This window comes from Acanthochromis polyacanthus, chromosome 2 (assembly GCF_021347895.1).
Source record: "Acanthochromis polyacanthus isolate Apoly-LR-REF ecotype Palm Island chromosome 2, KAUST_Apoly_ChrSc, whole genome shotgun sequence".
Taxonomy (NCBI): Eukaryota; Metazoa; Chordata; class Actinopteri; family Pomacentridae; genus Acanthochromis; species Acanthochromis polyacanthus.
In genome coordinates, this window is record NC_067114.1 from 10,595,493 (window position 1) to 10,622,648 (window position 27,156).

The following is a 27,156-nucleotide window of genomic DNA, read 5'->3' on the forward strand; positions in this document are numbered from 1 at the left end:
AGATAGACATGCATGACAGATCACTCACAATACTCAGTCTATATGTGTCAGGTTACCTGGTAAGGTTTTTCCTCATTATTTTTCGGGAAAATGAGCAATCAGCCATATTGCGTGGAGCCTGATTGTTTTCCTCTGTAAATCAATCCAAGAATTGCAATTAAAATGTTCTCTTATGTGGTATAATTGATGTCTACCTAATCCTTTATTTGCACACCTGCCGGTGAGTCTGAATTTTTAATGAATTTCTAATTAATGCTCTTTGCACACTTGATTTATGTGTTAGCAAATTATATTGCTGTTCTGTGTCCTGACAGTCTACAGAATGTCACACCTGGGTTGAAATCTTAAGTTTACCGCCCCCGCGCCCCCCCCCCCAACACACACACACACACACACACACACACACACACAAAAAATGGAGGAAGTGATACTATGTTGAATAATAAGAGATAATGCAGTTGTGGGGATTAGACATATTAAAGGCCCCCGACAGCACATTCGTTCAGCTGAGCCACATTTAGCAAGCTATACCTGAGACAGACTCCCATATCCTCTTTCTTAAGGATTGTATGGCTATATTTGGGGCCTTTATGTCTAACATACATTAATGTAGCAGCTTGTGTTTTAGTGCAGACTGTGTATTGGTGAGAGAAATCCACTTACCGTAATCAAAGCCAGCCAAAGCCTTTTTGGGCCTATGGGTCTGACGTCTGGTAGCATGTGATATCTTTATACCGGCACCCTCTGTCCAGACCTGGTGCGTGACATATTACCTATTATTGAACTTGAATGGAAATGAAATAGATGACGAGCTGTTCATAATAGTACCATGATGTCAATTTTAAGATTCTCAGAATTCATTTACATTGATGCGAAATTGCTCTAAAATGCTCAAAATTATAAGAAATTCTGTGACTTTCAACCCAAACAAACTAAAATGAACCACTGGTAATGATTGCAGTGCTCCAATTAGCATGGGTACAAAGCCGTTTATCATCTATATCTTGTTACTTGCTGTGAATAATCTTAATTTATTCTCACCTAGTATCATTTTTTTTCTAATTTAGAGATCAGCTCATACAGCTACATGTAATAAGAGAAGTCATTGAAGTGGATTATTACTTGACGGATCAGCTGAATATTTGACGGCTCTACTAGGCTTCGTGTGTTGGCTCCTGGTGTGTGTGTGTGTGCGTGTGTGTGTGCGTGTGTGTGTGTGTGTGCGTCAGATATAACCTCATCAGATAAACAGACAGTGTCACACATCTCCATTAACAGAGTCTTCTGGGAAAAGGATTTTTTAATACAGCTCCACACTTCTGTTGCTGATGAGTCTGAATGAGCTCAAACTCAATGAGCATTTATTTTCTCTCTAATTTATTTGCTGTTGCATTTCATTTCCAGGCCAATTCACCCTCATAATCAGATGGCAATTAGTGAAGCATGAATCACAGAGAGCAGCTCAGCTTATCTCACTCCCTTTCATGACACCTGCACGTTCACAACAACACAGTTTGGAGAAGCATTCTTTTATTCCAAATAAAATCTTATTTAGTTCATTTTAAATAGCATTTCTAATTCCATCAGAACTCTGCAAAATGTAATAAAACTTGTTTTGTTGCATCATGTTTTAAAGAGGACTTCAAATATATTTTTCTCTTGCAAGGCTTTTTTTTTTTATGGCATTGCAGTTTTTGGATACATGATTACATATCAACACATGGGCAAAACCTCCTCCAACAACTTTGGTTTTGGTCAGAGAAAAAACTCACTATGAACATTTAAGAATCTTTAATTCACACTAGTAATAAAATTGCATTACATTTCATAAAATAAATGTTCCAGTTTATATATACAGAGAAAACAGACTGTACATACCCTCCAGTGAACCATTTCTAAAAGAAAAAGAAAACAAACCTGAAACAAATTTCACAAAACATACAAGCAATACAGTGCTCAGCTAAGCAGGCACAACTGTACATCAAAATTTGTAACTGCTCAGTGTTGGGGTGTGGGAGGGGCAAAAAGATGAACATTTACAATAGAGTCCTTAGGGACTGATAAAGGGGTCTTAAAAAGTATTGCAGGCAAGCAGACAGACGCTTGTCTTTTTTCCAAGTGCAGCAGAACATCAATCTTTTGTGTAAAGTGTGGGGCCGACTGTTGCTGCCATGAGGTTCCAACTATTGAACCTGTGTCTCAAAGCTTCCGTTCAGCTGGCCCTCCTCATAGTCCATTTGACACAAAATCATGTTGTTTTTAAGGAAAAACTTGTCCCCCACGCAAAACCTGTTGGCAGACAGAAACACAAGACAAAAACCGTTGTTATAAACACAAAGACGATTACCGTTGGCATCCTGACAAAGCTGTAGCGTCGACTGGCTGACTCTGTCCTACTCTGGCAGCGAAAGTGTCGCATTTAAGATCAATAGGTAATGACGATTTCATTTGATTGCACACATTTGGCTCGCGCACGCTGACACCGTGCCTCGACGGATTCAAAGCCCGTTTTGATGGTCATCATAAATGTGTGGCTTCAAATAGAAGTAGATTAAAAACCTATCCTATTTCAAAGCAAACAGACACAAGCACTGGCACCCAATGAAAAGCAGGTCAGCTCTCTCTGGCCTGGCAAAAACGACGGTGGCGCCGCAAGAGTTTCCAAGGAAACTCTGCCACGGGGTTAGCTTTTCACACACCAGTTTGGTTCCAGTGCTCCAGAACATTTTTCCTCTAAAGTCTCAGAGTCAATTGAAGAGGGAAAATAACACACAGCAGCCTGCCCTACTGATGTTCTTCTCTATGCTGCTGTTTGTTTGTGTGACAGTGGACACCGCTCCATAATGTGACTGAAGGGGAGTGAAGATAAGAATATAGCTGAAAATAGCTTGGCTTTAGTGATGTGCCAGGCTGGTAACACAGTAAATAAAGCTGGTAACAGTCACAGCCATGGCAATGCTATGCCAGATGAGACCTGGCTTCGTGTCTGCCAGCTGAGAAGAGAGACTGCAGTCATAATTCCCTTACAGCAGGTGTTCACTATGGTAACTGAATCTGGCCCGCAGAAGGTTAATGGGCTTGTGCTGTGTGGAGGAACAGGGTCACAGCACCCCTGACAAGCATGCAAAGGACGTTCTGCTCTCAGAGTGGTGCCATTACTGACAGTATATTAATGGGAAAAAGCAATATTTGGGTATGTCATATTCTATGTACATCACAGCATAGGCTTTGTGCTCACTCCAATTTCATAATAGTTCCTATCCCTTAGGAAACACCATTTCACACCTGTGCAGGTCTATTCTCCACCTCTGGAGGAGTTTTTTTTTTTTTTTTTTTTGTAGCTCCTTTACCTCCTCGGACACATAAGAACAAGACCTAATTTTACATCCCGTGGCTTAAAAGATTTACAGATCTAGACAAAAACAAGGGCAAACTGATAGCAGTGTGTCAAAATAGAAAATCATTTGCAGGGCATTACAAAGCAACTTTTATTCTTACAACACAACAACCACAATTTTATGTGGTCTGCAATTGTGTGCCATTATAATGCACTAAAACTTAGAAATTCATTTGCACCAAAGAGCTTTTTCAAGAATATTTAAGCGGCTGGCCATTTTAGCACTTAAAAAGGCAATACTGTTGTGCAGCTGCGATCCCCATTCTTACCTCTGGTTACAAAGCTGACAGGCAAAACAGTCCAAATGGTAAACATTATCTCTGGCTCTCATCACCATTTCAAAGGCTGGGATCAGTTTACTGCAGGCAGCACAGTTCCCTGTTGTACCAAAGAGCCTGAAAGACAGAGAGCGCAGACAGAGATTAACCCACCTTCCCTTTACCTTGATGCAATAAGAGAGCAAACAAAAACGTAGCAAAGTGACAGCAAGAACAACAGCAAAAAAAAAAAAAAGGAGAAAAGAAAAGCCGCAGTGGAAGTGGAAACGGCAAAATCAAAATATGCAGAATGTAACGCAAAAATCTTTCTTGGCATTCAGTTGGTATTTTTGTTAATGAGAGTTACAAACATAGATCTTAATTCTTGGCTAATGATCTCATTAAAATGATCACATGGTTTTAATCTCCTTCTTCAAAGAATTCCCCTACTTGAACACTGCAAAAGCAATGAAAACAGGTCCGAGGCAAACCATTTGAACAGTTGAAAGTTTTTGTCTTTCAAAACTAAAATACCTAATGAGTCTGTCTCCAACTAAAGCCAGCTGGATTTTTACACAGAGGCTACGTTCTATAATGTAGTCATAAGTTCAAAAAGATTTCTGCTGCAAGGATTCAAGCTCAATCCCTCCTCTCTCTCTCTATCCATCGTCCTCTTTCATTCAGAGAACAACCTGAGACAGTGACGGTGGATGTAACCTTGAAGAGTTAACTAAATGTTTCACAGTGAACAGACTCGCTGCTCAAACGTCACTGCGGCTTGTTTAGGGCTTATTAAATAGGAGCCAAATGATAAAGGTCACAAACACAGCAAGAAGGCACTGGTGTAGATCTCTTCTTTGCTCAAAGCAAAGGAACCTCAAATGCTTTTCCCAGTCAGATTTACATTTTCATTTTCCAAGCGCCTGCCCCTATGTTTAATTTGGAGATTCTGAAGCACAGATAGATTTATATATTCTGCAGCAGGGAAAGGGCCGCTTCACAGCTTTGCAAGAGGGGATAAGGCAACAGCAGATTGTCATTCCAACAGTATGTTAAACACTCTTCCCCAAAAACTTGTAGAGCTCAGACAGAGGAGTCACAGTGTTGATATTCTGCCTCGTTTATGCTAGTCCCATTCAGTTGCTTTCACCTTGTTAAAGAAAATGTCTATCCAGCAGCTCTGCTTCTAATTAGGGGCCACTGCCCCAGAGGAGCAGGAGAGACAGAAACAGAGGGAGAAAGGTTGTTATGTTCCATGAGAGGGATTCACGGGGTGTTAAACTGAGACATTGTTACAACTGGTTACTGTTTCAGCAAAAAGCTGAATGTCCTCATACAGTAGACATCTGCCACCCACAGGGTGCTCTGTAACACAGAGTTGTGTTTTCTCTTCACAGAGAGACACAAAGACTTTTGCTTATCTAAAAAAAAAAAAAAAAAAATCTCACACATTCAGTATTGATCCAAAACAGACCAAATATCAGTGCTACAGAAACTGACCTTGTTATCATTATATTCCAACATTTGTAATATGAGAGATGAGTTTGTTTGCACAAACATTGGAAACAGATTTTTTTTTGGAGTTTCCAAACTGATACTAAGTGAAGGTTAATTCACACAGCGATGTCCTTTTCTCTCCCCCAGGGAAGCAAGGCTATGAAAGAGCCCAGAGAGCCTTGGTCACTTACACAGAGCGACTTGCACACACCTATAACAGCTAGAAGGATTATTCTAACCCATCTCCATTACGCCCTGCTGGGCTGCAGACATGGTGCTCAGTTGATACATACAGGTTGTGAAAACGCCTGGTGGGGAAGCCCAGCTTGCCGCTGACACTAAGTTCTACCTTCAGTCAAAGCAGTGTCTCACATCTGTGGCCAGTTTTTTACCTTGCAGCTCTATATTCTCTGCAAAACCAATAATTCAAATACTGTGGGTATAACCTCTTTCCGTCTTTTATTATGAGGGTTATTTGAGCTTGGTATTGGAAACTACAAATTTATAACCTCTGTGTCTCTTAAACGCCCACATCTTTCAAACTCCACACCTACAGCCTGCGAGGAAACAAAATATGCTACAAATAGCACAGAAAGGTTACAGACTTTCAAAGTAGTACTGTGGCATGTTCTCTTAGCTGATACTGGTTCTTCCTAATCATCTAAATAGTCCTCAAACCATGAAGCAATTCACTTCTTTCATGCTAACCTGATTTCCTTATCTGCTTTGTGATTTACAATCACAGGCAGAATTTTGGCACAGAAGAGTTGGATTATAGGAAAGTGCTCCGGATACGGCTGTGTCCCACTCACACAGTTCTTCAGCCAACAGTTGATGTGTCTGGGTCATAATGTGGCATCAACATATGGCTTAATTGAGCTCCTTGTGCTAAGAGGAGATTACAGCCTGAGAGAACTGTTCAAACACATTACACTCTTCTCTTCCTGCTCCTATGAAGCTAAAAGCAGCCAGAAAGAACCACCGATGCAGTAGTCTCATGAGTAACAGCTGAGGGGGCGCACCGCGTTTAGTAAGCAATGAATTTCACACCAAAACACGATGGAAGAGGGCAGAATGCAACGTATTACCACAAAAACCAAAAAAAGCAAGTGATGTAAAGTGAATGAGATTAGGCATGTTTAGGTGCATTCAAGATTTTGAAATAGAAAGAGGCTGCGTACTGTATGAATGTACTGACAGGGTAAATAATCACCTTTATCTTGTGCTAAAGGATGGGCAACACTGTGATTAAAGATACACAGAGCTGGCCAAGGTGGTGTATTTTACTGAAATAGTCCTCGCAAAGAATATGAGCTGTAATTGCTTTTGATAAACACAAATTCATTTAATTCAAAATAGATTTTTTTTGTTTGAATGGACTATTTTCTAAAGAACTCCCACGTATTGTTCTGACATGTCCCGTATTGTAAGTGTGCAGTGGCTCATGCACTTCAATTTCCCTGGTCATTTGGATTGAATACACCAATATTCTCTGAAGGAAAGTCAAAAAAAAAATCTACATCAACACTGTGTTGTTGTTTTTTTTCCTCCAGCGTTTTGGTTTGAATGGAATGGCAAATTTCTCAAAATATTCAGATAATATTCAGAGCAGCTTGTAATACACAGAGCCCTGCATGTTGCACAGATCAGGCATCATGAATGATTTAAATTTCATTTTAAAAATAAAATTTAAATGGATTAGAGGGTTAGGAGTGCTGATTTGGATTGCTCTCCACAACCGGTGAGGCATTCTGGTACGGATTTCTGTACAGGATAATGCAGCATAAAGTAAAAGTGAGTGTGTGTTTATTAGGGAATTTCAGATTTCATTATCTGATGTATCCACATAGAATAGGACAATTTGTATTATTTATTCAGAATAGATTGTTGGGCTGCAACTAGAGCAGCAACTATAGTGGTAGAAAAAAAAATCCCAGAACCAAATGTGACAACTACTAATGTCTTGTTTCCTCCATTCCAAGTAAATGACATTTAGTTTACTTTCTTATATGACAAGTAAAGCAGCAAATTCTTCTTCATGCTTCATCCACCTCCACCTGCTGCACATATACTCCAGATCTCTTTATGCCAACACCTGTCTTACATGTATATGTAAAATATATATATTACTGCTGTCTTTGTATGAATGCGCAACATATTTTATTTTATTTCTTTTTATAGAGTGCAAATTAATTCCATTTTTTTATTCGTCTGATCATTGTGGCTGTTTTCTGTGGGTCACAACACACATTTGTTCTTCATTTTAATTCGTCAGCATACTCTACTTCCAATGGTAAGTTATATTATATTTACCAGAAACTGAATTTCTTTCTCCCCTCATCTGACTGTCTCTGATTATAGGCTTTAGCACTTGGATCACTAGCCATCATTGTTGTCGCACAGATCTAATTATATGCATACTGAGTTGGTTTGTAAACAATTAAGTTGCGTCTCAATTTAGGTTCTTAATTTTTGCTGGCTCATTCTGAAGTCTGGAAATAATGTAATTTTTCATGGCTTACATGCATTCAATAGCAGCATGCACCCCTGATTATTCTGTCCTTCCCACCATCTTCTCTGTAACCTGTAAAGGAGTTCTCATTTAGTAGCTAAAAATGTAACTTTGTTTGCTGGTGTGGGATGTTGTGAGCAGAGTTGGACCGCAAGAACGTAAAGTAGCTCTGCTTCCTCTGTTATTGAGTTATTACAATGGGTCTTTAGAGAAAAGAGGGCCTTCTTTAGTTCTTTCAACTTCCTGCTATGCTAACTTCAAACCCTTAAAGCTCCTACAGTGCATCATCTGCCTCTCTGTATTGCTTCCCTCAGATTGGGCTGTGGCTCTTGAAGTTTTCTACCTGTTCTCTGAGCTCTTTGAGACTTCCCTGCCTGCACAGGGTTTGTCAGATTTCATAAAAGGGAAAGCTGTTAATGCATGCATCGCATGTTCTGACCTTCCCCAACAGTTGTGTCTTTTTCAAAGTGTAAACCTTTCTGTTCAGATCTGTCTCGCCTAAAAAGAAGAGCAACTGTTATGGAGGAAGAGCAACTGTTTTACTTCCTAAAGGAGTGAGGAGAGGACAGATTTGAAAAACAGTCACATCCAGATGGAGCTATCATCTTCCCCCTGCTATTTCATCGGTTTGTGGATAACTTATAATGTTCATTATCTTGAAAACGTTTTCCTCTTACAGTTAATTATACCCAATTTTGATAAGTGGAGGACTATTATGTCCTCTCTAGTATATGAAATAGAAGATTAAATGATTTCAGGCTTCAAGTCCTGATGATCACACCATGACTATATCGTCAACCCTCCAGTGATGTCATAAATCCTTTGGCCCTAGATATAAAGGAACTTCCTAATTAATTCGTAGTTCTTGTTTTCGATGAAACAATGTGGCCAAGTTGCTAATAAAAGATTCTTTTGATACAGCGTAGGTAGATTAGAACTGCACTTTTTGTTGGTGCATGATTTTGAAGGGCAGGGGAGGACACTGCCTGAGGTGTGTGTGCGTGCATTTTGATGTCTGCGTGTGTGTGTGTGTGTGTGTGTGTGTGTGTGCGCGTGTGCGTGTTGAAGTGAAAGATTTGGGAAAGTGTGAGTGCATTCAATAAGTTGCTAATGCCACTGAAGGACAATCACAGATGGAGCTCCTATAATAATTAATGTGAGCATGGCAGGGTTCCAAACCCTGGGAAATAACCAAAGTGTGTTTGATCCACTGCTTGTCTTTAATGAAGTGCAGGAGGCTAATTCAGTGCACAGATTTAACTTCATTACTGCAGGTGAGGGGAGCCTTCGTCTTACTACTCAGAAAAGAAGGAATGAAAGGGAAACTGGCTCTGGATGGAAGCTGCATCACCTACTTTCGAATATGCTGGTCTCTCAAACTGCCTCTTCTCTATACGCAAGGCAAGGTTTTTAATTTGTTCCATAATAGAATTCATCTCAAGCATCTCAGCCATTAAGTGTTCTGCATTTGTCGCAGGCTGAAGAGCAGGCGAGTGGGATGGATTTCATTAGACAATCTGGGGCAGCACAGGAGCACAGGAAGCTCTCTACTCCTCTTTTCTTTTTATTCTTATTTTAGTATTCCTTACTCTTGATTTTATATGTCATTCTCCTTATTTTATCCCTTCTCTGACCTCTACATCTTACTGGACTAATGTGCAAGAAAGCTCTTCCTCCTCCATTGTGCCGGTAAGGTCTTATGACTTAGGGGTTGGGGTTGCTATCCTTTCAGCTGATGTATTTTACCAAGTGAAACTCTGAGCTTCATCATTTTTGCCTTCTCTCGGTCATTTGCCCATTTATTATTACCTCATCTGCACCATCTGCCCCTTCTGGGGGCAACATCAGGTCTTACTGGACCTCTCACTGCATCTTAAAAGCATTAACTGTGGGTGGGGACTGATGGATGGTAATGGCCTATCTCAATGTAACATCCCTAAGCACCTCTCAAGTGGGTTGCAGCTTCTTCCAGGTCAGAGAAGAGCTGAGATGAAAGTGAAATATTATTGAAAGCTATGAGTGGGGTAGGAGGAAAACCACGTTGATTAAAGGTCTCCTTACGATGAATTTTAGCAGTGATTTGAAATTAGGCAGATCTTTTTAATTTACTCTCTCAAATTAGAATAATAAATGGATCCAAACCCAACTGTGTGTCAGCAAGTCAGAGATAACAGCGAGCGAGCTGAAAGACAAGCAGGCAGAAGGGACATGGAGAAAGAGAAAGGGGGAGGATGGTGCAGGATAGGCCGTTTTGGGAGAAGGGGGGGCCCAAGGCACTGGCATCCCTAAGTCGGCCCCAAGGGGATTCCCTCTCGGATAAATGGTAGGGAATGTGACCTAACGCCCAGGAAATGGTCATGTTTAATTTAACAAGCAGATGGCAGGGGCATCTGAGGAGGGGGGGTGGCATTGGTGAAGCAACAAGCCTGCCTGGAGGTTTCTCACAGCTTACAGCTCTGGTACAACTGAGAACATGTCTACTCCATGACACAAGTCCTATGTTCACGTAAACACAGAGGAGAGAATCACCAACAGCAGCGCGTAATTTTCCTTTTCAGGTTGTGTTTTACTGCATTACAGTCTCATCATATCTGTTAAAGGTGAAGCCAGCGCTCCTAATCCAGTATAGGTTTTGTCAAATTCAGTGAATATCTCCTCACAGTCTGCTATCTGTCCATTCTGTGTGTACGCTACATAGTCCTGGCTGATCTAGACAACATTAGTCCAGGGTGTCCTGTGCATGTTGATGCTTGTGCACGGAATGGGAGGAGAAAGAGGGGAGATGGGGAGACAGAGAGTGAGAGGGATGGTGAATCTGACACATGCTTACTAACTAAAAGGGCAAAATAGCTGATTATCAGCAATGTTTCTCCAGAATCACAGACTCCAAATGTAATGTTATAAAACTGAATAAAGGATTATGAGGAAAAACTAAACATTACCAGTCAAAGCTAGAAACAGGTCACTATTATAGATATTATTTACATGTCTGCATGGTGTGGATGTAGTTATACAAAAATGTCATAATTGTGTGAGTCATGATTTCATGGTTGCATGTTATTTTTATATAGTATTTGTGGATTACAAATACGAAGGTATGCTGCTCCCAAAATTCACCAAATATCTTTTTTCTGCCTATGCAAAATGTTTGTGTAGAAGCATCCCGGAATAACATTACCTTCTGCTATATGCAGGCGGTAAAAGAATATGATGGCAAGCTCATATTTCCATGATGTTGTTAAAAGATTTGAGGAGTCTTTGCATGATGTAGACCGATTTTAACTGTGTTTAGGAGCCAAAGTGAACACACTGAGAAACCAACGCAAAACCCTACCTGTAAGAGGTTTTGTTTTTTTTAAAAAAAAAAAAAAAAAAAGATGATGATGTGATCTTTTTAAGTCACAGTGCTCATGGGATGGCACGGCTTTTGTGATTATTGTGAGCGGAGAAAGGTAATTGTGTGTCTTTCTTGCCTCAGGTAGTCCCTGCGACAGAGGATGAGGTTGGCTTTCGTATAGAGGGTGGAGCCCACCTCCCCCAGGCGGCAGTCACAGCAGGCACATTTGAGACAGTCCTCATGCCAGTATTTGTCCAGGGCCTTGAGCAGGTAGCGGTCTTTAATCTTGCGATTGCAGCCAGCACACCCCTTCTGTTTCCCTTTGGGCTGGACGGAGAGCATCGGCACACCTGTAGTGATAAGGAGACAAACAGCCATGCGTGATTTACGGCCCAGGAACACGAGTGACTTTTCATGTTCTCTTTTTGATAAGCTGGCTGCTTCTCGAGGCGTCTAAGCCTGGCCTCGCACACGGCCACAGCACACTGCCACAGCACACTGCCTACCTGCTTCATATGCATTAAAGAAAACATTCTTCCATGTAGATAGGCACACAGGTCACATTGGACTACAAAGCCTTGACTTACTTGTTCCACTACGAACACGCTGTAATACAAAAGTTACACGATCACTGGCAGCAGGCTTCAGAAGCAGGGGCATGTCTTATGTATTTCTGAGAATAGGAGACACAATGTTTATTTTGCCTACTGTGGTATTTACAACAAGCTGTGTAGTATGTTAGTTACCTACCATTTCATTCAAAGCCCATTTCACTCAACTGTCCACAGCTGTAAAAGCTCCTCATGGGCTTTGTTTGGTATAGATTAACATTAACCTTTTAAAAAGCCTCTGACCACAAAAACGTTGCTACCAGACCCCAGTGAGATATGTTATGGCCTAAGTGCCTTTTAGCATACGCTCACTCTGTGTGTTTCATCCAGACACACTCAGGGACACACACTGCCACAGAGTCACGCACACACATAAGCATGTGTGCACACAAACCACAGACACACACACACGGACACACACACACACATACACGCACTGTTCCCTGCTCAGTGCATTACAGCCTTTCCTCCTTTTACACTTATCTGTACTCATGTGTCTGCAATGAGCGAGCCTAAGTTACCAAACTCGCAAATTGCCCTGCTGTCACGCAGGTCCCCTTTAAGTGCGCCTTTTAGCCTCCTAAAGGACAAATAAAGTCCATTTAATAACTGCACTAAACACTAATAGTCTATGTGTGGTTGACATTTGTGTTTGGACTAAAAGCCCCCTCAGGCCACTGCTGGTACAGAGGCAGGGGCGCGCAGCTCCCCTCTGTAGCACTAACAGGTCTGCCACAGCTGAAAGCACAAGACAACAGCTCTTAAGACACTCTCTCACACACTGAGCTATTGATCCGTCTAAAAGAACACACAGTGGACGCCACTTGCCACTCTACTTTCAAAACGCATTTCTCTCTCTCTCTTTCTAAAAAAAAAAAAAAAAGACTGGACACTCTGCATCACAGGGGGTTAGACCAGCAGTTCGTATGTGTGGGTATCTGTAAAGGCCCATTTTAAAGACGTTACACAGAGTTTCATATAAAATGTCACTGTTTTACTGTTGCACTTTAGAGGGGTGCACAGGTACATTTTATCCAGGGCAGATAAAGTTTTTGTTTGCATTTCTTTGGCATAAAAGTATGTGCAGTTGTGACAGTGTGCTCGGTGGTTGTGTAATGTTTGAATACGGTCATTTTGGCTTTAACTTCTGCAGCTTGCTGTGTGATAAACACAGCGTCGGCTGGTAACATGGGACTGCTTCACTCTGAGCACTGTTTTTCTCAGTTAAGTCTGTCAGGTTCACTCTCTTTCACAAAAATCCTATTCCACTTTTCAGAGGAACTTCTTTAGAATAGCAAATCATTTTCTCGCTCCCTTTCTGTCTCCTTCGCATGCGCGTACGCACATGTAAATGGACTCACAAAGTACCTTATTGGATCCAGATTTGCTCTGCAATTTTTGGCCATCCTCACATCAATATTGCTATGAATGTAATATAATTAGCATTTCCCCTTTTAAAAAAAGAGGTGAAAGGAATAGGAGAGCTTGTTAGTCAAATTTATGGCTTTGGTTTATATGTCAGTAAGTGCTCCAGTGGTGTTGAGCCGTCTTATTTCTTTATCAGAAGTGGAAAGGAGAGGCTAATTGGTCCAGTGCTGGTGATGGGAGCCATCAATTAGCGTTCTGCCTGCCCTCCAGCTCCCTCACCTCCCTCCCTTCCCAAAACAGAACCCTTGAAGCTGCCGCATTAGGATCACAAAACCTGCTATAAATACCAATGTTCAGTGTAAATGAAGCTAAAAAGCTTCAAATTCAAGCCACACTGGATAAGGGCGGACTCTTCTACCTGTATTTCATGGCTTGTTAGGGGAGCTCTCTGCAGGTATGCCAACAGTGCTCGCCTGACAGGCTTCCACAGAACTAAAAACAGTCTTAATGAGGAGAGAGAGAGAATGCCTGCGTGAGTGTGTGTCTGTGTACATGTGCATGCGTGTGCGCTTCAGAGCTCGTGCAAAGAAAACGAAAGGAGTTGCAGCAATTCCCGGAGGGATCACAAAAATCTTTAATTTGCCTTTTATGACACCTAATTAGTTATTCTACTCAAAATCTTTGCTTTAAATAAGAGAACTAATTATACAAAAAGGTTGTTCCTCCACCTCCAGAGAACCACTTCTAATTGGTTGAGACCACCACCTGCCACACACTCCTTAATCATATCATGTGTGTGTTTTACATCACGTTTGAAAAGGCCAAAGCTTAACCTATCCCGCAGTCACTGTGTGCTGCGCAACCCCGCTATTGGATGCACACTTTGCTTTAAAACCCTGCTCGGCATCATTAAAGTGACAACATTGTCCGTGTCTTAGTGTGACCCAGGTTCTGTGTTTGCAGTTAGTCAGACATTCATTTCTCAGTGCATACGTCCTGGTCCTTGAGGCTTGTCTGTAAGAGAGGGATGTGTCTGTGAAGGCACACCTAATGTCTGCCAGGAAACCAGTACGCACATTTCAACTGCTGCCTTTTTCTTGAAGCCATTGCAGGGAACAAACATGGGTTTGATGTCTTCTACCAAAGCAGCCTCTGGAAAACAGCTTTAATAGCAGTGTAGCAAGCAGTAGCTAAAACCTACTAAACAAAGAGCAGTGACAGAAAAAAATGATTGTGTAAAGTAAATGTCTTTTCAATTCCCTTAATGCCATGAGACATTTTCTTGCACCTGTCACCACTCCCGGCGCTCTGTGAAACGGTGGAGTACAACAGAACCTCCAATGCTTGCCACCTCCCAGAAAGAAAAGCTGCATTATGAAAGGAAGCAGCAGCCTCCACTTAATCCAATCCATTTAACAGATACAAGTGCCACTGACCTTCCAGTGTCATTTGATGTCACCAAAAGCATGCCTCTCCACATCACGATTCATTCTCCAACAAGGGATGCATTTTACCCCTCAAAGTGGAGAGACAGCACTTGCCCTGCCAAATATCCTTTCCTGAGAAGGAATTTAATTTGCCATTAGTACTGTGTGTAAAGGCCTGTCATCTCCCTCTTTCTTTAAGATTCTATCTTTCAAGAATATGTATAGTTAGTTTTACTCGGCCCAAGCAGTCTGTCAGAGCATGTATTTTCCATTATAGATAGCATCCGATTTCTGTTACCCCATTTACACTTCCATCTCGGCAGCTATCAAAAAATCACATCAGTCCACTAACCTTTTTTTGATATATTTAAGGTTTTAAAAGAAAATCTATTCGGAGCACTCAAGGAAATAGAAAATAGAAAACTACAATTATCACATAGACATGGCAAGAGTGAAAAGACAGATGTTTTGCCTCAAACCCCCTTTTCTTGTCATTATCACTAAACTGTTTTGTTGCTATTTTTGTGTGAGCAGGTGCTTGAATTGTATGCGACACAGAGTAACGTATACATGTTCCCTGTGAATCCCAAAACAATTATCAGCTTTGCTTTGTCATTTCATTTAGACTAAGGAAAGACCTGCTGTCAGTGTTTTGTGAATTTTACATTATTTTTTCTTCTATTTCGAGGACTTGAACTAGCAAAGGTTAACCTGACAATGATTTAACTGCTAGATCACTTTAAAGTTGTTCAACTATTCGATTTATGTGATTGTTTCTGTAAATTGTAAGGAAATTCACTTCCAAACTCATGGTTTCTAGCACTACACCACTAAACATGATCCCAGTGGAACAGCTGCTCTCACAGGCACTCAACCTTAATGGCAGAGAGGACAGTTACATCTGCTTCTCTGTTTTGTTAAATGTCTTTTGATCAATTAAGAGCACTGACGCCATGGTGTGATGCAGACTTTGCTGGTTCACGGGGAGGTAAAGGATCTTGATGAGAATCGCTCAGCCTTCCTGACACATGGGGAGGGAGGTGGGCTTTCAAGGAAGTGGAAGCTGGCCCTGGGTGGGCCTCCTCTCGGGAGCCCCTATAATTCCGACTCCCAGCTGCACTAAATAAGACGGTGTTAGCCACCAGCGTGGTGAATAAACAGACTGCGATGCTCGAGGAAATTAGATACTACATTACCAAATGATTGCATTTATCTGGAACAAGTGCATTTGTCATCATCATCACCAGCACCACCATCATCTCTTAATTCAAAGCACTTCTGCACAAGACATCAGCCAGACATTAATGGCCTACAATGAATGTCTAAACTGCTGCATGAAGTTACCAAACCAGTGCACATTAACCCTGCATGACTGAATGAATCATCTTGAATAAATCTTAGAGGCAGCATTATTATATTATATTATATTATTTTGTAATTCCTGCAATGGCTCTTAAGAGATGAAATGAGGAATGAAGGTATAGAATGGAGAAAAACTCTCAAATTTCTGTTGGTTTTGTATTAGACAAACTCTCATAGTCTGCAGTTTACAGGCTTCAGGGTCCGATTTAAACCAGTCCTTTGTGTTTCAGCCACCACTGTAAATGCTGTGGCCATGGCAATTCCAAATAAAATTTTTCCCTGGGCCAAGGTGTCTGCCACTGAGGTTAATAGGGATCTCATGCAGATGTCTTGCCATTGTGCGCATAAATCAGCCCCTCTCATTCAGCTTCCATCATGGCTGTAATTGAGCCTATAGACATGCTTTTTTATCGCCAAGACAAAATACAAGACATCTGGTAATAATATCAGCTGGAATACACATGTCGGTTGAAAGCTGATGAGCATATTCTGAGTGATAAACAAAATAAAGACCACTGATTCATGGTCCTGTCGTTAGCTGGAGCATATGCGAGGAGCACAGGAAAAGATATGCAAGAAAACACACACACACACATAGAGGGACACATGCGCTCTCTTTCAAATTAGGTAGTTTCTTACAAGGCCCAAGTCAATATTACATTTCATACTGGCTGTGTTTTTTTTTCTTATAATTTGCTCTAAGAGCCTTCTATATTACTGTACAGCATGCTACTTTTCCAGATGGTTGTGTATGAATGCTGGGGTCTGTGAGGTGATTTCTGGGACTGTATGCATGCTATGATTATGACATAATTAACACCCACAGTAAGTGGGAGAGAGAGCAGACAGGGCCGGTGCAGTTGAGGAGGGGACTGTTCATTAACAAGATGCACTCTCTCAAACTTTGCAGCTTGCTGTGGCTAATAAGCCCCGCTGAAACGGAGACCAGCCGTCCCTTGCATTGACCCTGGCACTGCCCAGGATAAGGGAGGGTTTTGTCTCCTGGAATAATTGCTCTTTTCACATGTTACAAGTGTCCTGACCCCCACGGTCGGCAGCCACTTTCCCTACCATAATTACTCCTGATCCGCTCCAAATGAGTCAGCCGCATTAGGGCTGCAATAACACTGGCCCAGCTTCAAGCGCGGCATGGGGAGTCTCAGCAGAGCAGCCTGGAACAGGACTGCCTTTTCTCCCAGCCTACGGTCATTTCCATCACGTCAGAGGTGCATTTCTTACACTTGAAGTCAGCACGAAGGCCCTGGGCCCTTTTCTGAGGCTTACAGAAGGCATTGTTAGCTCCTGGTGCTCACTACTCACTGTGGTTTGGCTGCAGACTCCATCCCAATTAACGGAAAACTTCATTAGGGTGTTTTTTTTCCACACTTTTCAGCCCCCTATTATTTTTAATTTATTCACATGGGGTTAATTAAAAGAAATGTATCACAGAGATATGCAACAGCTTTCTAATTAAATTCATTGCTGCTTTTTTTTAAGACATGAAACTGGCAGAGTTTCCAAATTATTACAGAAGGCGACTTGTTCCAACACTTGGTTGCTCAGTAGTAGGTTGAGATTAGAGCTCTGCAAGGTAAGCTGTCAACAGCAGAAAGAGTGAGGAAGGGAGAGATGGGAAAAGAAAATGAGAGCGAGGGAATAAGATGAAGGAGGAGGAGAAAAGACACAAAACATTCATGGTTTTATCATGCAGGTTTTTTACCCCAAATAAACCCATGAGAGCTTTTTTTTTTTTTTTAAAAAAAAGGAGGACTGTCTGTGTGTTAACGAAGCAAGGAGAAGATTTGTTGTTTCATCCAGCCAATCGCATGCGACCGTACTACTAGGATTTGACTGCTGTTGGTTTGGGATATTTAGTTGAACTGTTTTTCATTTAGGTGCAAGCTGTCAATAACTGAGAAGGTGAGTGCACCGTCATTTTAAGTTCTTGTACTTTCAAGATAAATCGACGTGTCCTCTGGAGTCTGCATTTGAGACTGAATGAAGAAAAAAAAACATATATTTTCAAAGTATATACATTTAAACTTTCATGGAAGAGGCAGGCTGATCTGCCACTGCATGATTCCTGTCAAAAACAAAAGAAATCAAACCATTAGACCTGTCACAGCCACTTTCCGCCATCTGGAACAGAATGCACAAACACTTTTTAGTCCGCATTAAAAATGCATCTGGAGAGGAATAAATGTAGCCCTCTAAAGTTTGTGTCACTCATGAGGTCAGGAAGTGATGTACAAAATCCTCCCCACTCCCCAGCAATTACCGCACACTTATTATTTCAAAGGATATGCCAGGAGACAGGTGTGCCATTCAGGGTCCTCAGTGTGTTGAAAATGGAAGGGAAGAAGGAACACCATACTGTGGTGCACTGTGTGAGGTTCTTTAATCTTGAATAATGCAAATTCCCCACAGGGGGCAGTTATTTGGCAGCATGGGCCTCTAATGTCATTCAAGCACCTATTCCCACACCTGATAGGGTAAATAATGAGGGCGGTTGGGTGGGTGCACAATTAGAGAAGAGGTCTTCATGAAGACTCATGGTGATGTCATGTGGGGTGGTAAACCAAGTTGTCGCTCTGTCCTAAAGCTCTCAAGAGAGAAATACTATAGATATTATTTGATGTTTCATTATGACTAAGGCTTTAATGAATTCCTTTTAACACTTTTATATTACCTCATAATATAAAGACTGACCCTATTTCCTTACGGAGTAATTCTGGTTACTGGCTAAAATCAAATGGCACTTCAGCTGGAGACAACTGGTCAAATGAAATGGAATAAAATGAAAAGTAATGTGAATGGAATGGGGGGAGGGGGAGTCTAAAGTCTCAGAGACAAATTCAAGTTCACGTGGAGTTCATTGGAAATGTGTGTTGATGGCGGCTGTCATTTGCATCTCAATCTATAGTTCCAAATATCTTACTTAAGCACTTGATTAAATCAATAACATCATACCCCAAACCTAATCTATGAGCTTTAAGAGAAGAAGAACTACAGTCCTTAATCAAGCTTAATTAAGAGTTTATTTACTGAAGGTCACCCAATAAGAGGTTAGCTCTCAGCAAGTTTTCCATTTACCAGCAAGATAACTGGAATATCTTGAGAAAGTGTGAAGCCTCCAGCTTCATTTTCTTTGTATTCTTGTGGTAAAAATCAGCTCTAAGGGGGCTTTTAATTTAGTCGAGTTTGACGTAAATAAGTTCTTGTTAGATTTTCCACCAAAATCAAGCAAATGTCATTTTAAGCTTGGTTAGAAATACATACTGTGTGGGAAAACCAAAGAAGTGTAACTCACAACAGAATACTAGAATACTACACAATACTGCAAAGACTAAAGCAACTTCTGGGTTATTAAACTGAGCAGCGTCTTCATCTGACTGAAGGCAGGAAAAGGCAAAAGCAGCGAGAAAGAAAACTCACAGCACGTCATAAGGAGAATCTGTAAGTTCCAACCGAAGGCAAAACTTGCTTTTGGATGTTCAACCTGCACACAGCAATAGGGAATTCAGTAAAGTGGTGCGGAGTTAACACTGAAAGTCTAAAAGCCCCGCTAGCAACCCCTAGAGGCCATCCTGCTCCTCACACCCACAGGAACAAAGTATCTTTTACTGACCAACCGACAGTGCCACCCTCAGAGACACACACTCACACAGGCAGCGCCAAAAATAAATAAAAATACTCAGCAAAAGAGACCGGGGCCTTTGTAAATGGGAATTATGGCATTGGCAAGAATTCCTGTTGGCACTGGGAAGTGTGCACTATAGAGGGAATAACAGACCTCCTCATACAGACTCCTAAAAATATAATGTAATATTGAATTTCTGCAGGTGTCCATTTCCTCATGTTTAGAATAGACCAGTGCTAATCAAACCGATAAATGCTTGCTTTAGAGCTTAAAATGGCACGCGGCCGTTTTTAGAGCTACCCAGTGTTTCTACTACCTTTGAAAATAACAGTCCACATGTTTCCCTGTAAATAGAAATTTCCACAAGAAGTTCAGCAAATGCCATCATTTTTATGACCTTTTTACCCTGCTCCATACCTCCATAGATACCTTCAAGATCTGCTTAATACTAATGAATAATAGTGACTCAGTTTGCTTGAAGACAAAAAGTAAACATCAGTTCAATCATGATTTGAGTAAAAATTATATTGTAGCAATCAAACAAATGCACAAACTGTCATTTCTCTTCTGGGTGTACAATCCTATCAGATATGTCATATGCTCCATTTTCCCTTCTAATAAAGCTCTCAGCTAACGGAGCACCATAACTGGTGACACTGTACTTTTGACACCTGCTCATCTCAAGAACTTTTCTGCATGTCATTTGTTTTCCCCCACGTCTCCTGTCTTCCCGTTCTGGGTCTGTGATGACGGAATAAAGGAAAAATGATTTTCCAGAGAGCTGAGAATTAGCTTAACAAAATGCATCCGAATGCTACGCGAGTCAGAACAGAGAGTGCAGTTGGCAAACGGATGAATAAATAACCTTATGTTTAAAAAAACAAACAAACAAACAACTGATGAGCTGTTGCAGGAAATGTGTGTGTGTGTGTGTGTGTGTGTGTGTGTGTGTGTGTGTGTGTGTGTGTGTGTGTGTGTGTGTGTGTGTGTGTGTGTGTGTGTGTGTGTGTGTGTGTGTGTGTGTGTGTGTGTGTTTGTGGAATCTTCAGTGTATGAACTCTTGTTTTTTTACCTCGATGGGAGTGTTGTCAACAGCAGCTGTAGACAGTCAGCTTTGCAATGACAGGTGGCAGTGAGACCTGCCTCCAAAAGTTCAACCTTATAAGTAACTAGCTATACCTATAGACAGTATAAATAAAGTATATATACAGTATATATATGCATATCTTAAATATATATATATACATGATTATTTTTTGCAGGAGGGAATAGGTTTTTACTGTACTATGTCTATGTACATCTACATGTATTTCAGAACTTTATTAGACACTGGGTTTCTCCACTGTGCTTTGAACATGTTTTCAAGCAATGATTCATCTCTATTTGTCAGAATATTTGTGGATTTTTTTTTGAAAAGGGTCTCATTCTAACATTTGCCCTGCTTTTATATTTTTCTGGGAGTTTCACTATTCACAAACGACTTCATACCAGAAATTCCTCTTGAAGTTGAAAATATCATTTGGAGCGAACGAAAACAAAGGGTCAGACTTGGGACAACACAACAGGGATCGACTGTTCTCTGTGATGCATATGGTAGCCGCGGATCTTATTGTGAGAATTTGTGTGATAACATGGCTAGCATGTGGCCTCTGGCAATAATAAAAGGGATGCTCTTACAGCTCAAGAGTGCATAATTGAGTTTGTGCGCCACACTGATGAGTGCAGCCATTTACATCGAAGGCAGGTGGGTGCACTCGCTAACATGTGTCTCTTAAGTCTCAATTCGGTCCCTTTGAATTCCACTTAGATCACAGAAAATGATACAGATCTCCCACACTCGGAAATGTGAGACGATCAGGACTGATAGGGATCTCGAGGTTTAGTGGTGACAGACGAAATTGTCTCTAGTGAGAATTCTGCATTTGTAAGATCAGACTCAGATTAGATGGAATTAAACACTCGCAGCTGAAAATAGTATTAATGTGATTTTTTTTGGTGAATTTTTTTTTCTTCCATGAGCTTAGCCAAAATGAATAATGAGAACAGATTTAGCATAATATGGTCGGACTAAACACTGAGGTTGCAAGATACGTTACCTGTCAGTGCAGGGTAGATAATGGTATTATCACTTGCGTATAGTTTGGTACTGTTTTGTAAAGGGAATGCAAATAAACAAGGAGATTAAGCTGTCCAACTTGCAATCATTGAAACACCACTGTCTCCTGACAAACTGTGTTTGAGTAAAAATTGGAAAAGTACAGCTGAGGCGATGCAGGTGCCTATAATAAAGCTTAATGAAAAAAACTGTAGTGACATAAGAAATATCAAAAGAAGCAATGTGTTTGTAATATTGTTCAAGGCCTAGAGCACAAAAACCAGATGTAATTTCAATATTTGAAATGGGCAAGTTTAATTTTGAAGTAAGAGCAAACCAATAAGCTGAGAAAATAGCAAATACAAGAGAGCAAATTGCATTCCTTTGTAAAAGTGAAAAGACTTAAGGAACATATAAAAGTAATCTCCAACTGGAAATTAGAAATCAACCCTCAGAAACCAAATAACAGAAAAGAAATATTACTGTCCACTTTCTAAATCAATATAACATTGCTACAAGACAGTATTACCATGGTAACACTGGTAAAGAATGAAGCAATTCTTATTATTTCAAAATAAAAATCGGAGCCTGAAGCCCAAGTTTTATTACAGCAGCCGAGAGATCGTCAGTCTGTATTCATCTGAAGCATTGCTTTTCAATCACATGCTTTATGAATGTACAAATTTCAGTGGACAGGATGATAACAGGATCTTAAATTAACAAGCAAAGGTAACCAGAAATTTATCAGTAGCTGGAGGATTTCTCCTCTGCTCAGGTCTGTAAAAGAGTATACTGTAGTTATGTTAATGTTCAGCAAAAATATGCCTTCAGCGTGGACCCACTTTCTTCTCCTGCAGTTGGTATGAAGAAAGAGAGAAAATGGCTGAGTTGCTTTTTCCCTCTCAAATTAGACGCAAATTGGAACCTCATATCATGGGGTGAAATAAAATGTTGACACAGAATATTTTGGTACATGTGTTGCTATTCATTGCTAACTATAACCTGCATATTAGGTCATTTCACAAAGCAGTGCCTGTATTCCTTTTGCAGTCCTCCTCCGTACTCCCAGAGTCAGAGCTTTAACCAGAGAGGGTGTATTACAAGGTTATGACCTAACCATCTGAAAATGAAGTGATTAGTTTACACTGTGCATGCGACTTGTGACAGACTAGACAGGCAACATGCACATGCCACACGAAACTAACATGAGGAAATTTTTTTAGGTTTGATCCTAAGAAGTTATTATGGAAATTACAACTTACAGCAGTGTGTCTAAAATGTTAAATTTTTGTCTCCTAATAGACCAATACAGTGGGAAATTATTCTTTTTAGGCAGATTTTCTCAATGGAGCTGAGATAAGGGAGCACAGGGATTCATTTCTGGTAATTGCTTTTGCAGCACAAATTGTTGCAGACTTTTCTAAGAGAAGTCAGAGTTCAAAAACAGTCTGCCAAACAAGCAGCATCATTACTTGGTTGCCAACTTGGATCGGCCGGCTTTGAACACAAAACCAGACACAGCGATGATCTGTTTTATAGGCCGCATAAGGACTGAAATATGAACACTTAAAGCTCCTTGGACAAACAAACGCAGGCATAACAGTAAATCAATCAAGAAAAACAGAGTAATCATACGCATACACCCATGTGGCCGCCCCAAAACACCGACGCACACCTCCCACGTACGCACGCATTTATTTGCGCAAGGCACTAAGTGGATACATTAGACAAGAAGGTTGAATTGACAAGCCTATAACTTTAGAGCCAATAAACGCTAAGAGGCACCACAGTGAAAGGAGACCAGATCCAAGCTGCTCTGTCGACAACCTGGCCAAAACGCTGGAGCTGCTGGTAGGGCCCAGCAAATAAAGGGTGAAGCTTTTAGGCAATGAGCAGCAGGTGATCTCAGCTTTTCTGCAAGTCCTAATGCTCCTAAAAGCCTCTCTCCCTGGTTCTGTAATTGGGCATCAGTAGTTAATGTAGTATTGACTGCATTACATGCTCCTGTGCATCCTTTCCCACTAATGCCATTTGCATCACCTTGTACATTTACCATATTGCTTAGCCAATAACTGTTAAAAGCAATCTGAATCATGAATCATATAGCGAACTTTTAGCTAGACAGACATCCAAAGGAGACAATTTACAGTTGAGTTAATTTGAGTACATTAGCAGCACAACATGGATTCAGTCAGACGGAGCAATTTATGTCTCTGCCGCAATCCTTTTATTGGTTTTTAGATGTGTAAGTGAAAGGATGCTCTGCTAAGATAAATGAAATATCCATTTTCAAACATAAATAATGGGTTACAAATGCATCCATTACTTTTGGGGGGTGGAGGAGGAACCCCGGATAAACTCAAGAAATTTGGGAAATAACACCAAAAATGTGTCATTGTGCATGCCAGCAGGTGGTCTGAATTGTTTGCAAATCAATCCTCCAAATGCTCTTGAAGAAGTGACAGGATGAAGGCAAAGCATCCCAGAATTGCTTCATTTCAGACCCCATAAATCCTCCAGTGGGACTACTGTAAATAAGTGTCTATTTTGAATATCCTTATCATGTTGCATGAATACACATACACTGGGAGGCTGGATGTGATAAATGCACTGCACAGCTCAACATCAGTTTAATCCAAAATGGGACGTCATTAGAGGCGAGTTTGATTTAAATTAAAATTAATTAGATTGCCTCACCCATTAACCTAAATACATTGAAATAGATAAGTAATGCAAGTAGGCCTATTTTGATGGAAAGTAAGTGAACGTTGCACGGCGCTATCCATAATTTGCAATCAAGTTAAAAGCACTCTGCTGTCATCTCCCATCCCGTGGTGATGTCAAAGGCTGCTTCGCCAACTTCGCAGACGCAAAAAGCACTTAGAGGAAGGAAAAAGAAAAAGAGGAGCCACATGCACTGCAGTCCGCGGAGTATCCTCAAACTCCGGGTTACACAGCAGAAGAAAAAAAAATCTGCTCTAAATAAACATGCAACTCCTCAAAAAAACCAAACAAACAACACAAAAAAAACCAAAAAAAAACTAAACTGCACTTCTGCCGTGGTTGTGTATTCGTGGCAACTTCACGGTGCACAAAGCAGCCACAATACACGCACGTTTCTTGGCAAAAACACCCGGAGCCTGTCGTGACTGAAATAGGGGTTGAAAAGCCAACGTTGGAGCGGAGGCTGCGGGTGCGCAGGGTCCGGGGCGAGAGGGGACACACTCAGACGTGTTAAAATGTCACTAGTTTGCCGTGTTTCTCCCCCCCAGGTTACAGCATCCCACGGTGGGAGATGTTACTCACCCTCTTCCTTGTCCAACACCATCGTCCTGAGGAACGAGGAGTCCTTCCCCGGGCGATCCGTCCTCGGCTCCAGCAGGCTGCACCGCTCGGTCCGCTCGGAGCTTCTCCTGGAAATGGCTTTGAAACGCGCGGCTGACTAGACTACGCCTCGATAAAACCGAAACCCTGGAAAGATGAATTGCCGTCTGCACGTTTTCTCCCCCCTCCTATCAATAATAATTCGTACGCGGAATACGGCGACAAACACGGTGATAACCCTCTATCCGGGCTGAACTGTAACGCGAATAAATAGCGATCAGACCGCGCTGCTGGCTCTTGATAAATTCCATGCGAATAAAGCGGAGAGAGAGAAAAAAGAGGCAAAACAATGAAAAGCGGCAGAAATCGAGTGTTTCCTATCTGTAAGTGTGCACACACGGTCGGATCAGGCGCTCAGACTGAACGGCTGAGCTCTCCTCTGCTCTTAATATTCTCTCTTTCTCGCTCTCATTTGCTCCCAAACAGCAACTATATTCAAACAAATCCAATTGCAAATCTGACAATTGCTAAAAGCGAACTCGCGCCGCCTCTCTCCCAGTTTATGTGCCGCGCTCGCCTCTGCTGCTACTGAATAAATGCGCGCAGTTTCCAGAGACCCTCGGATTCCCCTGTTAATTAAATCAATTCATTATGCTCAGATCTGATTAGCAGCCCTTCCCCCCTCTTTGAATCAATTATTCAATACACAAACATAATTGCTTGTGCCAGAGGTGTCTAAGTATTAGCTTATTTAACTCCAAGGACACTAATTACCCCTAGGGCAAGGGAACTTTTCTCATTAATTCTGACAAAACACAAAAGCACAGCTAAGGGAAAGTGTGTGTGTGTGTGTGTGTGTGTGTGTGTGTGTGTGTGTGTGTGTGTGTGTGTGTGTGTGTGTGTGTGTGTGTGTCTTGGTCTGCCTGCCAGTCTGAATGTGTGTGATAGAGAGGGAGCAAGAGGGAGCGCGCATGCACGTAAGGTTGTATTGATGCACGTGTGCACGCACGCGGGTGCGTGTGTCAAAGAGAGGGGGAGAGAGAGAGAGAGAGAGAGAGAGGGGAGAGAGACACTGAGTGAGAGTGATGCTGCTCCATCGGTGCCTGGTACAGTTTGAGTAAACACAAAATGCGCTTATTGTTTTCTTCTTCTTCTCCTGACTTTTTTTTCCTTCTTCTTCCTGCAGAATCTAATAGAAATAGCATCTAATTGCGGTCTATTTAGCAGTTAATTAGTGTCCAGACGCAGTTATCATACAGGCTGCAGATAAACAGTCGTTTCAAAAGAGACGGCACAACAGATGGGCTGCGTTTTTGATTAGTGGGTAGATAGAAGGTTCAGTTTCGAATCTGGTAATATAATTGTTGCCTGTTATTGCCAAGATGAAAGTGTTGCTGTTTCATGGTGGAGCCTTAAATAGCACCACTTTCACTTGCCCTGCGGAGACTGTTAACCAATTAAGGGTGAGATCCAACAAAGATTAGCCATTTAGGAGAGTGGAGTGGAGTATAGCTATAATAATGCTGGTTCGTCAGCAGCCAGCAGGCTGTCTGTGGTGTGAGCTTGCTCAGTCTGTCCTTGCCTTCTGTTACATTTTGCACCAGATATTACAAACCCTACTCTAAGCACATTATCATTAGCCTCTCTTTAATCAAATGACTGGGATAAATAATTGTGATAATAATTGTTCTCAAACTACTTCTATTAGACCTCATTTTAGTGACTTTTTTCAGCAGTGAAACCACATCTGTGAAGATTATTTTTTAGATCTGCTTGAACTGGAGTTGAGGTACAAACTTTGGAGATGTGTTGACTAAAAATCCACACAGGAGTGCTTTTATTTTGAACTGACCCATACTGCTATGCTTCTATAGATTGAGCTTTTACAGTCTGCTACGGTGCATGGACTACGCATGCATTTCTGTGTGATAATTATCCTGCTCTGCATTGGAAATAAAGATTTTATAGTCCCTTCTAATGTGACTAGGCGCTACAAATCTGAGGTATAAAGCTCACTGTACATAGCCCATAGGGATAATTTCAGTTCTCAGGGCAGCAGGCTGTGGTGAGATTGGGTTGGCCCTGAAATCAATGGGCTGATCCCTCTCTGTGCAGCTTTCTGGCTGACACGCCTGACTTTTCATCTCCACGGTCACATAGATTGATGACTTATGACCGAGAATGTATGTTTGCTGACCTCTAGCAAAGTGAGTGACACATAATTAATCCAATCACACAGAAAACTGGAAAGGAAAAGGGAAGAATGGTTCAGTATCATCAGGGCTCGGCTTCAAATAGCCATTTGACATTTGAATGTGAGGACCATTCA

The 27,156-nt window shown here is 41.3% G+C and overlaps 1 protein-coding gene across 1 annotated transcript; it reads right to left on the bottom strand.

Annotated features, from left to right (window-relative positions):
• Window positions 1–1,776: 1,776 nt before the first annotated feature.
• Window positions 1,777–25,683, bottom strand: lmo1 (LIM domain only 1). Its single transcript, XM_022192284.2, has 4 exons — window positions 24,810–25,683; window positions 11,137–11,350; window positions 3,667–3,792; window positions 1,777–2,289 (listed from the first exon to the last, which is right to left on the bottom strand). The coding sequence occupies exons 1-4, from the start codon at window positions 24,829–24,831 to the stop codon at window positions 2,184–2,186; spliced, it is 468 nt and encodes a 155-aa protein (XP_022047976.1). The 5' UTR covers window positions 24,832–25,683; the 3' UTR covers window positions 1,777–2,183.
• Window positions 25,684–27,156: the final 1,473 nt, after the last annotated feature.

Bases quoted from the DNA above. Each gene is read 5' to 3' on its own strand.
- lmo1 (XM_022192284.2), bottom strand. From the start codon at position 24,831: ATGGTGTTGGACAAGGAAGAGG. The intron at 11,351-24,809 runs GTGAGTAACATC...TTATCACTACAG, and splicing joins GGTGTTGGACAAGGAAGAGG to GTGTGCCGATGCTCTCCGTC. The intron at 2,290-3,666 runs GTAAGAATGGGG...GTCTGCCAACAG, and splicing joins TGTCAGCTTTGTAACCAGAG to GTTTTGCGTGGGGGACAAGT.